Source organism: Lupinus angustifolius, chromosome LG17, assembly GCF_001865875.1.
Source record: "Lupinus angustifolius cultivar Tanjil chromosome LG17, LupAngTanjil_v1.0, whole genome shotgun sequence".
Lineage (NCBI taxonomy): Eukaryota > Viridiplantae > Streptophyta > Magnoliopsida > Fabales > Fabaceae > Lupinus > Lupinus angustifolius.
In genome coordinates, this window is record NC_032025.1 from 18,809,643 (window position 1) to 18,822,774 (window position 13,132).

The window sequence follows — 13,132 nt, forward strand, 5'->3', positions numbered from 1 at the left end:
ATATATATATATAATTTTAGTAGTATATGATTTAATTAGTAAACTGTAAATTGGACTGCTATATGAGAACTTGACCGATTTAATTTCTGATATGATATTTTTTGGTATAGTCAATGGTTTCTCTCATCTTTTTGAATAAGGAACTAATTTCTTTTAAGATTCGTGACTACTCCTTACAATAAGTGTCACAATGAAATTTCAAATATGATATTAATAACACTAAATCTTAGTTTAAATTATAAAACATATTTTATTGTCTTCTTGTAGCTTGATGTGTCCTTTTTTCCCCATTTTATCTTGTTTAAGCGTACTTTCTTCATCAAAATAGACACGGGCATATCACTTCATTTTTTCTATAAAATACTACCCTAAGTCCTTTTTTTGTCAAACTATTTATTAAACCATTGTAGATAATTTTAAAAGAATAAAAGAAGTTAATTAATATACTTTAATAAAACTATCATTAGTTATTAAAATTACTGATTGTAGTAAAATGAAAAGCAAGGAAAAATCACTGATAAAAGTTTACTGTATAATTCAACTGCACAATACTAAGAAATCATTCTTCTCTGCCTCCGTGCAGACATCCACTAGTTTATATATATCTTGTCAATTAAACTTAGTTACGACTATTAGAAGTAAGCTGACCCAATTAATTTAGCAACAATACACATAAATAAAAATATTACTTCATAACATAATATGAAAATCAAGAAGAATGCAACTAGACTCTATTGGGCGTTTGGTGAAGATCCAGATCTATTATCATAGGTGGGCCTGTATTATTTGCCTTCTTGCACACAGTAATGTCGGTGATTGTTGACAGATTGGCAGAATATGTTCTCTGTATTATCGTGCGATTTACTAATGTTCTCTTTCCATTAGGTATCTAAAATTTTGGAAATGCCGATATAAAATGGAGAAAATCAATCTTTTAAAATGACCATATAAAAATAGTAATATGCAGCAGATTCTTTTCATCTTAACTCTTTAAAGTCTATATGCAATTTATTATACTTTTTATTAAAAAAATAAAGAATAAATTACATTGTCAACCCTTAGATTTTAGTAAAATTGTATAAATCATAAATCTCTTTTCTACAGATATATAAATTCTTCAATTTATATACACATATTATACTTACTATTAGAAGAGATAAATGTAATCTTAATCTTTTAAATAAAAACTTATTGAAATTAATTTAAATAAAATATAATGTATTATAAACACAAATTCAAATAGCAGTAAATATATGTTTAATATTTAGATATTATTTAAATCATTCATATATTATATTTTATGTATAAACAATACAACATAATTTATTTAAGTTTTTAATTTGAAGTGTAAATGTAATTTAGTAAACAATACAATATATACGATCGTCACAGCGTCCACTTTAGCTAAAGAAGCTTGATCACATTGAAGATTTAAGAAAAAATGTCGAACGAAATTCGATTTTTTGACCTGAATACAGGAGCCAAGATCCCTTCCCTCGGCTTAGGAACTTGGCAGTCCGATCCAGGTCTTGTTGCTCAAGCTGTTGCTTCGGCCATCAAGGTTTTTCGATTTCCCATTATTTTTATTATTTTTATTTACCCTCCGATCTTTTATATATCCTTTTTGGGTTTTGTATATAAATTTCAAACCATAACATCCTTAATTAATTACTGCAATAATGTTGAAGTGAAAAGACAATAATTTACTCTCATTAAGGATTAAACTACGTACAGTTTATTGAGAAATAATTTGCGTAAAGCCGGTCTTATAAAAAGGAATGGATGTGGTATCATTATTCTTTTGAATTTCATAGAGTTTCTTCAGTTTAATGATTGTTACTACTAATCATTGATGTAGGTTGGTTATCGTCACATTGATTGTGCTCAAATCTATGGCAACGAGAAAGAGGTAAGAGTAGCAACTAAGTGCTTGTTTGGTATAGATGAAATTTGTATCTGTTGCTTAGTTAAAAAAAAAGAGGTAAGAGGTTGTATCTTTTGTTTGGTACGGGGATTCACTTACTTCAAGAGAGATCTACTTAGTCTACGTATGTCATCAATTATAAGGAAATTTAATAGTTTAAATTAGTGAGTAGATCTAAACCATTAAATTTACCTAGAATTGAGAACTTAGATGTGAAATAACTTTTTTAAACTTAATTGGAGTAAATGAATCCCTTGTTTAAGAAAACAAAAAATTGGGAAAAAGGTGACTCTCTTTTATGTTGAGTTGCTTTTTTTGGATTGCTTATTTGTTCAACTAATTTCACTCCCTATTTTACCTCACAAATTTCAATAGTACTTTTATCTTTTTTGGATTGCTTATTCTTTATGTACTAATAATTATTTTGTGGATTTTCTAATTTAAGTTTAGTAACTTTTATTTATGACATTGTTTTTAATATTGATATTAACTTTTATATTGTCTATTATTTAATATTTTTAGCCCTTTCATATGTACTAAAAGTTAAAAAATTTATAGTAAAAATAATATATGATAAATATTAAAAATGCATACTTTATAAATAGTATAAAAAATAATCAAAATAATCATAACATAAATAATGAAATGCATATTTTTTGTAATTTACTATGTAAAAAATAATATTTGTATTGTACCCAAATGAAACATATTAGCTTATATTCAGTTTTTAGCTAAGATAATTGTTAGAAGTCCCTCATTGGATAACATATGAAACTCAATGCCTTAAGTCATTAGGCTTTCCCACCTAATAGACTAGTCTTTTAGGTTAGACTCTCCTCACGTGCTTAAGTTCTAACAATTGGTATCTTTCATTGATAGTTGTGTCACAGAAAAGAATACTTATAGGCTGAATTGATGTATAATACCGAAGGCTAATAGGTGAGTGAAGCCGCCAAAAAGAGAAAGAATTACCATCGAGTTAGTGTCGATAGAGTGAAAACCACCATGGATAGCAGTCCTTAAAGAGAGTGACAATGTTAGGAGTCTCACATTGAATAACACAATAAACTCAATATATGACTTAAGTCACGAGGCTCTCTCATCTAATAGACTTAAGTCCTAACAATATTCCAACATAAACAAATTATAATCTCACACTTCATAATATTATAATTTTTAAATTACAACTAAAAACATAATATATAAGAAACACATGAAAGTTCTTTGTTTGTGTTAATTAGGTATTGTGTTATTCTGATTCAACCATAGAACTATTATACTCTTCCTCTAAGTTATTTTCTATTTCCAAGTTGGTCCTATATTTTATTTTTGGTTTCAAACAGGGCCCTCAAGTTATTTTCTATTTTCAAAGTTGTCTTTTTTTGTTTCAAATTGGACCTGTAAATGATTCATTGTGAAGTAAATGGCTGAAAGTATTGGTCATCTGTGAAGTATAATGATTCAGTGTCTCAATTGCAGATTGGCTCTGTATTGAAGAAGCTATTTGAGGATGGCGTTGTGAAGCGCGAGGATTTGTGGATTACATCTAAGCTCTGGTTTGTTCTTAGATTCCAGATTTATGGCCTGTTTGTTAAGGTTTAAGAAAAGTTATTCTCCAAAAGCGAGTTTGGCAGAAATGTTTTTGTGAGAAACTGAAATCCAAAAAGTTGAATTTTTCATTTTTCTTCATAGATGTTAAATGCCAATCACGCAGGCCCTTATTAGTTTAGTTTTTTAAACTATAGTAATGCAGGTGATTCATGTATCCGTGTTAGTCTTCCCATTTTAGAATCTAAGGATTTAAAATGATTACATGATTTGCAGGAACACTGATCATGCACCAGAAGATGTGCCACTAGCATTGGACAGGACTTTGAGAGACTTACAGCTTAATTATGTAGATTTGTACCTTGTATGTAATATCACTCAATATCCTGATGTTCTTTTAACTGTTTGGTGTTAAACAATTATGCATACTTGATAATTTATGACCCCATATCTATGTGAGTTTTACCTGATGGAAATTTTGTCTGGGTTCAATTTCTAGTGAAAAATATGGTCTCTAAATATGGATTTCCAAGAAACAACCCTTTTACTTTGTCCTCTGCTTCACTCACTATAACATTAATTAAATTGTGAATTCTTTTTTATTGTAGGAAGGAAAACCACCATCATAGCCACAGCTTGGTTTATAGACTACATGATTTGGAAAATGTTATATTCTGTTTCTGTTTTTTTACATTATATTAATTCGGAAGTAGTTCTTAAGCATATTTGATAGACATCGACCATGTCTATCTTGTGTGGGGAGTCTAAATTAGCAATTTCTGTAGATGATGCATTTACTCATTTGCTTTATCTAATTATTTCGCAAATTTAGTCTATAAGTAAATAGTTTATTTATGACAAACTCGGTTGCAAACTGGTTATTTTGCAGATTCACTGGCCTGCTCCAATTAAGAAAGGATCAGTGGGTTTTAAGCCTGAAAATCTTGTGCAACCCGACATACCGAGCACATGGAGGGCAATGGAGGCACTCTTTGACTCTGGCAAGGCTCGAGCTATTGGTGTAAGCAATTTCTCGTCCAAGAAGTTGGGGGATTTGCTGGAGGTTTCTCGTGTTCCTCCTGCTGTCAACCAGGTGGAGTGTCATCCTTCATGGCAGCAGGATAGTCTTCGAGCTTTCTGTAAATCGAAAGGCGTTCACCTCTCTGTAAGCTCACGAATCTTGAATGATGTATATTTGTTGTGTGTGCACATTATAGTGGTTATTTTCTTAAAGCCATCTGTCTGTTAGCTTCAAAGTTAAATCTTTTTGTCAGATTTTTTCATACTTGAATTTTGCTCTTCTATTTATTTGTGTAGGGATATTCACCTTTGGGTTCCCCGGGGACAACCTGGCTTAAAAGTGATGTCCTTAAGCATCCAGTTCTGAATGATATCGCTGAGAAGCTAGGCAAGACTCCTGCGCAGGTAGCTCTTCGTTGGGGACTGCAATTGGGTCATAGTGTGCTTCCCAAGAGTACAAGCGAATCAAGGATTAATCAAAATTTTGATGTTTTTGACTGGTCTATACCAGAAGACTTTGTTGCTAATTTTTCTGAGATTCAGCAGGTAAGATTATCCTTAGTCTTTGTAGTATTTAAAGCCAGAATACATTAAGAAACAGCAACACTTGTATTGTGCCCTATCTGTAAAGTAATAAAACTTAGAATGATCCATTGCCATGTAATCAACTATGTATAGGATGCTTTTAGGTTCCGTTTGCGAGTTAGGTTTTGGAGAAGAAATGAGGGAAATGGAAGACTTCAGAGTCATTTCACAAGTGTATTTCATTTCATGACTCTCAAGCCTTCATTTTCCCTTCTCTCTCCTCTAAAACTTAACTCACAAACTATCCTTAGTAGACATGAATTTGGATTCTGGTTCATCTCGCAACCCACAACAAAGCCTCATATTTTAGTGCTGGAGAGTTTCAATTCATTTTGAGAGGAAACTTGGCTAGGCCTAGTTCTTTTTCATTTCATAAGTATTAGATGTAAGGTCTTGTTGAATTGAATTTAGTTGAAATTTGGTGGCGGTTTCTGATGGTGGTTTTTGTTGCAGGCAAGGTTACTCCGGGGTGCCTCATTCGTCCATGAAACTTTTGGTGTCTATAGATCCATCGAGGAATTCTGGGATGGTGAAATCTGAGCAGTATTAGAGAAGTGGATGGAATAAGAGAAGACCTGCATGTCACTGGGATGGGTTCTGGTGAAATGGGAATCCTTGTACTCTTTCTTTCACATTTATCAGCGAAAGCATGGTGCTGCCAAATTATTGGCATCATTAAACTTAATCAAATACATGATTTAAGACTTTAGCATTATGCTCTTTCCCTGATTCTGTATTTCTTAATTCTTATGTGCAGATCCCTCATTCTTCTATGTGTTCGGAAAATTGGGTGCACTTTATTGCCCAATGTTTTAAATTGTACTCTACATTTGCAATTAAAGCTGGTATATTGTGTTTTTTTATAAGAGTACTCATCCTACCACATCTTCTTACAAATTTTTCTATCCACAGAAAAATGAATGTCACTTGTAAACCCATCATTAGTGAACAATATTTCACTTGTAAACGCAACGTAATCTTGTGACAAATATTACTTTTCTCATGATGTAGGAGAATATATCATTTTCCTTTTCACAATTATGGAAAATGCAATGTACAACCTACCAGCCCAATATCAAACACACCCTACTCTCAAAACTTTAGACCTTACTCTTTGAAACTCCCATAACAGTTATGATACTCACTCTATTTTCTCTCTCCATACTTTCTCAATTTCATACCTTACTCATTCATCTTCTTAATCAAAGATCAAGTCCTCTACCATCTTAATCCCCATAATCCATTCATCTTCTCGATCAAAGATCAAATCCCCTACCATCTTAATCCCCATAATCCAAAACTTTTTCGTTTTACTTGATAACATTTATGTTTTAAAAATATAACATTGGACATAGTTTTATACGAGTTGTAAAAACATTTGAAATGCCCTCCACTGTTTTTAGTACCCATTTCTCTTGCGAAATTCTGGCAATGTCAACATATTTAATTCACCTTATATGTATGCTTTCCTATGTAATACATCATAGGTAAAGGTAAAAAAATCTCCCACAACTTTACTAAATGTGTAATTTAGTTCCTTAATTTAAAAAGAAAATATGTAAAACACCCCTTAAATTTTAATCCAATATAATTTTATTCCTAAATTTTAAAAATAAGCAAAACATACACTTACCTTAGATTCGTTAATAGAAACATTGTCTAGAATTAGGCTTTTATAAAAAAACACTTCCTTATGCTCAAGTGATGTCATCCTCATAAATCATTTGATTAAGGGGCCAATTAAAATTATTCATAACAAAACAAGGATCTTCAAGTGCAAAGAACAAGCTTTGTAGGAGCACAACAAAGAACAAACAACGCCAAAAGGCCAAAGAAGGAACTTGCCTGCCATAATCATGTCCTAGTACATGACCTAGTCGTGTGATCTTTGGACCATGAGACACGACCGTGTGCTCACACACGGCTTGGCCGTGTGTGTTACCATTTCTTACTTTTCTTAACTTTCTCAATAAGTGCATTTTTCCCCTTATGAATTATGATATTACAAGAGGAGCCGAAGTTTGCAAGTGCGATCTACAACAAAGTTTTGATGAAGACAACGAATTTAGTAAAGCTTGAAGATTGATTCAACTTATGAAACAACAAGCCGAAGACTTAAGGTTTCTTAGAATTAGGAAAATCTTTTTATTTTTAGACGTCCTAAGATGATTGCCTAGTTCGAGTCTAGGTTAGGTAAACCTAGGATGAGAATCTCACAAAGCTTAAAAGGTAAATAAGAATATTGCCAAACAACTTCAAAACCAATTTAATCATAAAATTGTGTTTATTCGTAGTCACCATGGTTGTGAATTTGAGCACATGTTCGATAAATTTTGCAAAAAGCATGGTATCCAACACCAATATTCTGCTCCTCGAACACGTCAACAAAATGGAGTTGTTGAGAGGAAGAATCGAGTCTTAGACGAGTTGGCTAGGACCATGATAAATAAGAGTAAGGTTCCAAATTATGTTTTGGCCGATACGGTGCATACTGTTTACTATGTGATAAATAGAGTACTACTTAGGTCATTATTGTCTAAAACACCATATGAATTATTAAAAGGCCGCAAACCAAATATTTCACATCTTCATGCTTTTGGTTGTAAACGTTTCATACTTAATAATGACAAAGATCATTTAGGGAAGTTTGACACAGAAGCTGATGAGGGTATATTTCTTGGTTAATCTGCATATAGCAAAACATATAGAGTTTATAACAAACATACTATGCATGTAGAAGAATCAGTTTTTTTTTTCATTTTGATGAACCTTATCCAAAAGATAAGAGAAGGGATATTTTTTTTATGATGTTTCAGGTGCTTTAGATGACACATATACAAAAGATGTTGAAACAGAACATGGTGTACAAGATGATCATGAAGAAAGTCAAGATCATCAAGATATGCATGTAGCATGGAAGACAAAGAAAGACCATCTCCCATTGATAAAATAATAGGTGACATTGTTAAGGGAGTGGTAACCCGAAACTCTTTGCGCAATATCTGCAATTTTTTCGCTTTTGTTTCACAAATTGAACCTAAAAATATGGACGAGGCCTTAAAAGATGAACACTGGGATATAACTATGCAAGAAGAGCTAAACCAGTTTGAGCGAAATAACATGTGGGACTTGGTACCTAAGCCGAGTGATCATGCTATCATTGGCACTAAATGGGTCTTTTGCAACAAATTAGATGAATCAGGCTTACTAATCCAAAACAAAGCTAGATTAGTGGCTCAACGTTATAATCAAGAAGAACGTATTGATTATGATGAAATCTACGCCCTTGTTGTGAGGTTGGAATCTATTAGAATGCTATTAGCCTATGCTTCAATAATGAATTTCAAAATCTTCAAAATGGACATAAAAAGTGCCTTCTTGAATGACTACATTCAAGAAGAGGTGTATATTAAGCAACCTCCTGGTTTTGAGAACCATAAATACCTAAATCATGTGTTTAAGCTCAAAAAGGCGTTATATATGGATTAAAACAAGCCCCAAGGGCTTGGTATGAGAGACTAATCTCATTCCTTTTAGAGGAAGGGTTTGTGAGAGGTAAGGTTGATACTACACTATTTATATCAAAATGTGAAAATGATATATTGTTAGAAATTTTTTACGAAGATGATATTATTTTTGGTGCTACTAACGATATCTTGTGTAAGGAATTTTTTGATTTGATGAAAGGAGAGTTCAAGATGTCTATGATGTGGAATTAAATTTCTTCCTAGGGCTACAGATAAAGCAAATGAGTAACATAATCTTTGTTCACCAATCAAAATATTGTAAGGAGCTTTTGAAATGATTTGACATGGATAAATCAAAAGAAACTTCTACACCAATGGCATCATCTTTCTACCTTGACAATGATGAAAAGGAAAAGGCTATTGAGGTAACCAATTATTGTGGTATAATTGGCTCTTTATTGTATCTTACATCTAGTAGACCCGATATTGTGTTTAGTATGTGTATGTATGGTAGATACCAATCATTGCCTAAAGAGTCACATTTTTCATCCGTGAAATGTATCATAAAATATCTAAAATGATCTATACACACGGGACTATGGTATTCTAGGGATCCATCTCTGTCTTTGATAGGGTACTCGAACTCCGACTTTGCCGGATGCAAATTGAACTATAAGAGTACAAGTGGTACTTGCCACCTCTTAGGTAGATCCCTAGTGTTATGACATAGTAAAAAGCAAGCTTGTGTTACTTTATCAATCGTCAAAGCGGAATACATTGCCGTCAATGTGTGTTGCGCTTAAATTCTATGGATGAAGCAGCAATTGTCAGACTTTCTGTCAAAAGCTTGATAAAGTACCTATCAAGTGTGACAACACCAGTGTCATATAACTATCTAAGAATCCCATTTTTCATTCTAGAACTAAACATATTGAAGTTAGGCATCATTTTCTTAGAGATCATGTGGAAAAAGATGATTGTGTTATTGAGTTTGTGAAAACCTCAAAGCAACTAGCCAATATTTTCACCAAGCCCATGCAGCGGGATACATTCTTTGTTCTTCAAAGAGAAATTGGAATTCTAGATGAATCATATCTAATTTAGTATGCCTAAGGTTTTATATATGACTTTGTCATGCCTCTAATGTATGCTTATATGTGATTTGTGTTGAATGCTTGATTCATGTATATAATTGAGTTCATGATTATTTTGATTGTTTAGTAATATGTCTTAGACTCTTAGGATAGTTCTTTACCAATAGTATCTTAGCATCCATCTACATCCATACCAAAAGTACTTAAATATGTGTTATTACTGCAAGTAATCGATTATGAGATACTATAATCGATTACCTAGGAATAAATTATTTTCAAAATAATTGATTATTATTTATGGCTAATCAATTACCTACGAGAAATTTTTTAAAATTCTGAAAAATTCTCATAGTAATAATTGATTATTGCATGCAGATAATCGATTACCAATAGCAGTAAAATAGATTGAAGTATTCAATCTAGGGTAAATTCGTATAAACCCTAACTCCTCAATCCTTGACCCCCCTTTGGAATTATCTCAAACTAGTTTTACTAAGCTAAATTATGTGGAACCCCTTCTCTCCTATCCAACATCTTTACATTCAATTTAATCAAATTTCCTCAAAATCTAATTATCCCCAAATATTTCCTAATTCAGAAACCCTAAATTCAATTCGAAAAATTGATTGGATAATCGATTATTACCATCCCTGTCTGCAAAGAGTGATGAGAGACATTATCTTATGAAGCATATGGCAAAACACAATAAAACTTCTGAAATCGGTGGTCCATCAAACATGAGAGCAACAAGAACCACTTCCAAGAGTGATCCATACTATGCTCCTAATATCTAGGCTGAGATATTGAATAGGTTCTTAGGCAGAAAGCATATGTATGTTTGGTATGCTGATCTCACCTGGATGGTGCAGCAAGGGTTCGAATTTCCACATCATTTGGAGGTACAAGGAGGTACTAACTTCATCGAGTTGAATGGTAACATATATCCATCTCTGTTTAGGGAATTTTATGGTAATTTTAAGTACAAAAATGGTGTATATCTGACTGTGATGAAGGGAAGATTGTTTAATCTGGATGTTAAGTTATTTCTAAGTGTTGGAGGTCTTACAAGCGATGAGATACCTCTTGGTGATTGCCATGATGGGTCATGGGAATCCTATGATATAGAGGAGATGTACAAGTCTTGTCTTAGATGAACTCATCTTTATATGCAAGGAGAAGTAACAAAAGTTGGTGCTTTTTTGGTCGAACATAGGTTACTACACTATATACTTGCTTACATTTTGGTTCAGAGAAACACTAATCATGCTCAACTCACCATCAACGACCTCAAGTTGATGTTCACCATTAAGGAAAGAATAATGGTTAATTGACCTTCTAAAATCCTCAAAGTCATGTTTGGGATTGCATCTTCTTCATTGATACTATTGGCACATAGGATCTTCATTGCCCGAGTTATTGATCATCTTGGTATTGATACTTAAAATGAGAAGATTATGAGTGTGAGTTCCCGAAAAAATTTGGTAAGTGATAACTTGATTCACAAGATGGGGATTTACAAATATCGTAGAGGATGGATGTATCAGTATGATTATAACTTTGTGGTTGGTTTTGATCTTATTGATGAAAACGAGGAAGATGACTTAGACGACCCTGGAAATCAAAGCATGGAATTAGATCATTTTATTTCTTTGGTCGAATCTCGCGAAGATCAACCACCACCACCTGAGAACTAGTTTAGCTTAGGATTATTTAGCTTTTCCTAGTTAGACATCAGTCTAGGTGCATGTGTGTATGTTTTTGAGCTTGTTGTTTTTGGACTTCTTATATTTCGTTATGTTTGGTTTGTATTACTTAACTCTATGGTGGTAATACCGCTTGAACATCTTATTTTTCTCGTATTGTGGTTTTTATGTGCAAATTTCTTGGATGTCTATCATTTTGTTTCATAATTTCCTGGTATATGTTTCTCTTGATCATATTTTATCTACCTGGTAATTATGTGTGATTCAATATGCAAAATGAATAGTACTATGCTTAAGATTATTATGAAAATTGTATGTCTTTAACCATAAAATTTTTCTGATTATTGAGCACAATAATTGATTACTCTTTGTAGATTATTTTCAGTCAACTAGTGCACTTATTCAATTCTTTAAACTGCTTCATCAATCATACAGCTTCTAATTTGGTTAAGTCAATATATAAATTGTGAAGATCATTCCTTACTTTTGGCCATATTATTCATAATAATTGATTGCTATTTGATCATGCCAAAAGGGGGAGAAAGTGTTGTTTTGATATTTTGCAAGTTGTATTTTTTAATGCTTCCGCAAACCTATATATAGGAGGAGAATGATGTGCTACCCACACAACCTCTTGCTTAGATTGAGGAGGAGCAATACTTTCATTTTCAACCATAGCAAATCATCAAATATGATCATCATCAAGCTTATCAATTGAGTGAAATTGTTCAAAGTTTGTCAATGTTTTTCATCATCAAAAGGGGGAGATTGACATGGCAATAGGAGTCTGAGATTGCAAGTGTGATTGACGTACTTAGTTTCATGAAGAAATGAACTTGAAAAAGACAAATTTTATATGAAATCTTGAAGACAAAGACAACTTTACAAAGCAACATGCAAAGACTCAAAGTTATCATAGAATTAGGGGAGCTTTAATGTTTTATAGAAGTCTTAAGATGATTGCTTAGATTGGGTCTAGGTTAGGTGAACTTAGGATGGAAGTCTCACAAGATCTAAAATTGACTTACTTAAAATTGAGACATTTAATTTCATCCATGTATAATTAGATAATGTTCATGTATTAATCATACATGATTTTATTGAATAAAGCTATACATATTTTGAAATCATGCATTGAATAATCATTCATCATGTAGGAGGTTCATTTCACTTTCAAAGAAACTACTCTTCAACTATATAAATAGATTAACATGAAGAGATAATCAATTATCCAGTTGTTAAATTTGATAATCGATTAGGCAACATGATAATCGATTATTCAGAGTTCCACTAGCTAAAGGTTTTTGTCTTATGGTATCGATAATCGAATAGCAAGAGTAATAATCAATTAGGTCCACTAAATATCTTATTTTTAGCTTATAGATTACCATCTTAGATAATTGATTAGATCAACATAAAACAATTTTGTATAAAAACCATTTTTCTTCTCATTGTTTCATAATGCGAGTTTTCAAAATTTTATATTTTCCAAGAAGTCTATGAGTGAAATCTTCTGTTTGATTTGAGTTAGTGTTTCTTTAAGATTAAAGAGAGAAAGATACAAAATTTATATTTTCAATAGAGTGTATATTGAGAAAAACCTTGCATAAATCATCATTAGAATCTAGGAGTTCTGTTGGAACATGGTTTGTTGAAAACCATGAGTGAGAATTTTTAGGTGTGAAATATAAAAAACACCCAAGTCTCACATAGAAGAGTTTGAAAAAACAACTCTCAAAGTCCCACATGGAAGAGTTTTGAAAAAAAAATAAAAATTAAGCTCTCAAGTCT

General features: G+C 32.2%; 1 protein-coding gene across 2 annotated transcripts; it reads left to right on the plus strand.

The window, feature by feature from the left end:
* On the plus strand, positions 1,393-5,940 carry LOC109330986 (aldo-keto reductase family 4 member C9-like). 2 transcript variants are annotated; one of them, XM_019565262.1, is made up of 8 exons: positions 1,393-1,561; positions 1,859-1,909; positions 3,404-3,480; positions 3,749-3,836; positions 4,362-4,637; positions 4,790-5,038; positions 5,531-5,653; positions 5,740-5,940. In XM_019565262.1, the coding sequence occupies exons 1-7, from the start codon at positions 1,442-1,444 to the stop codon at positions 5,615-5,617; spliced, it is 948 nt and encodes a 315-aa protein (XP_019420807.1). In that variant the 5' UTR covers positions 1,393-1,441; the 3' UTR covers positions 5,618-5,653; positions 5,740-5,940. The 2 variants fall into 2 exon arrangements, with proteins under 2 accessions (XP_019420807.1, XP_019420805.1); XM_019565260.1 differs by having other exon boundaries at positions 5,531-5,931.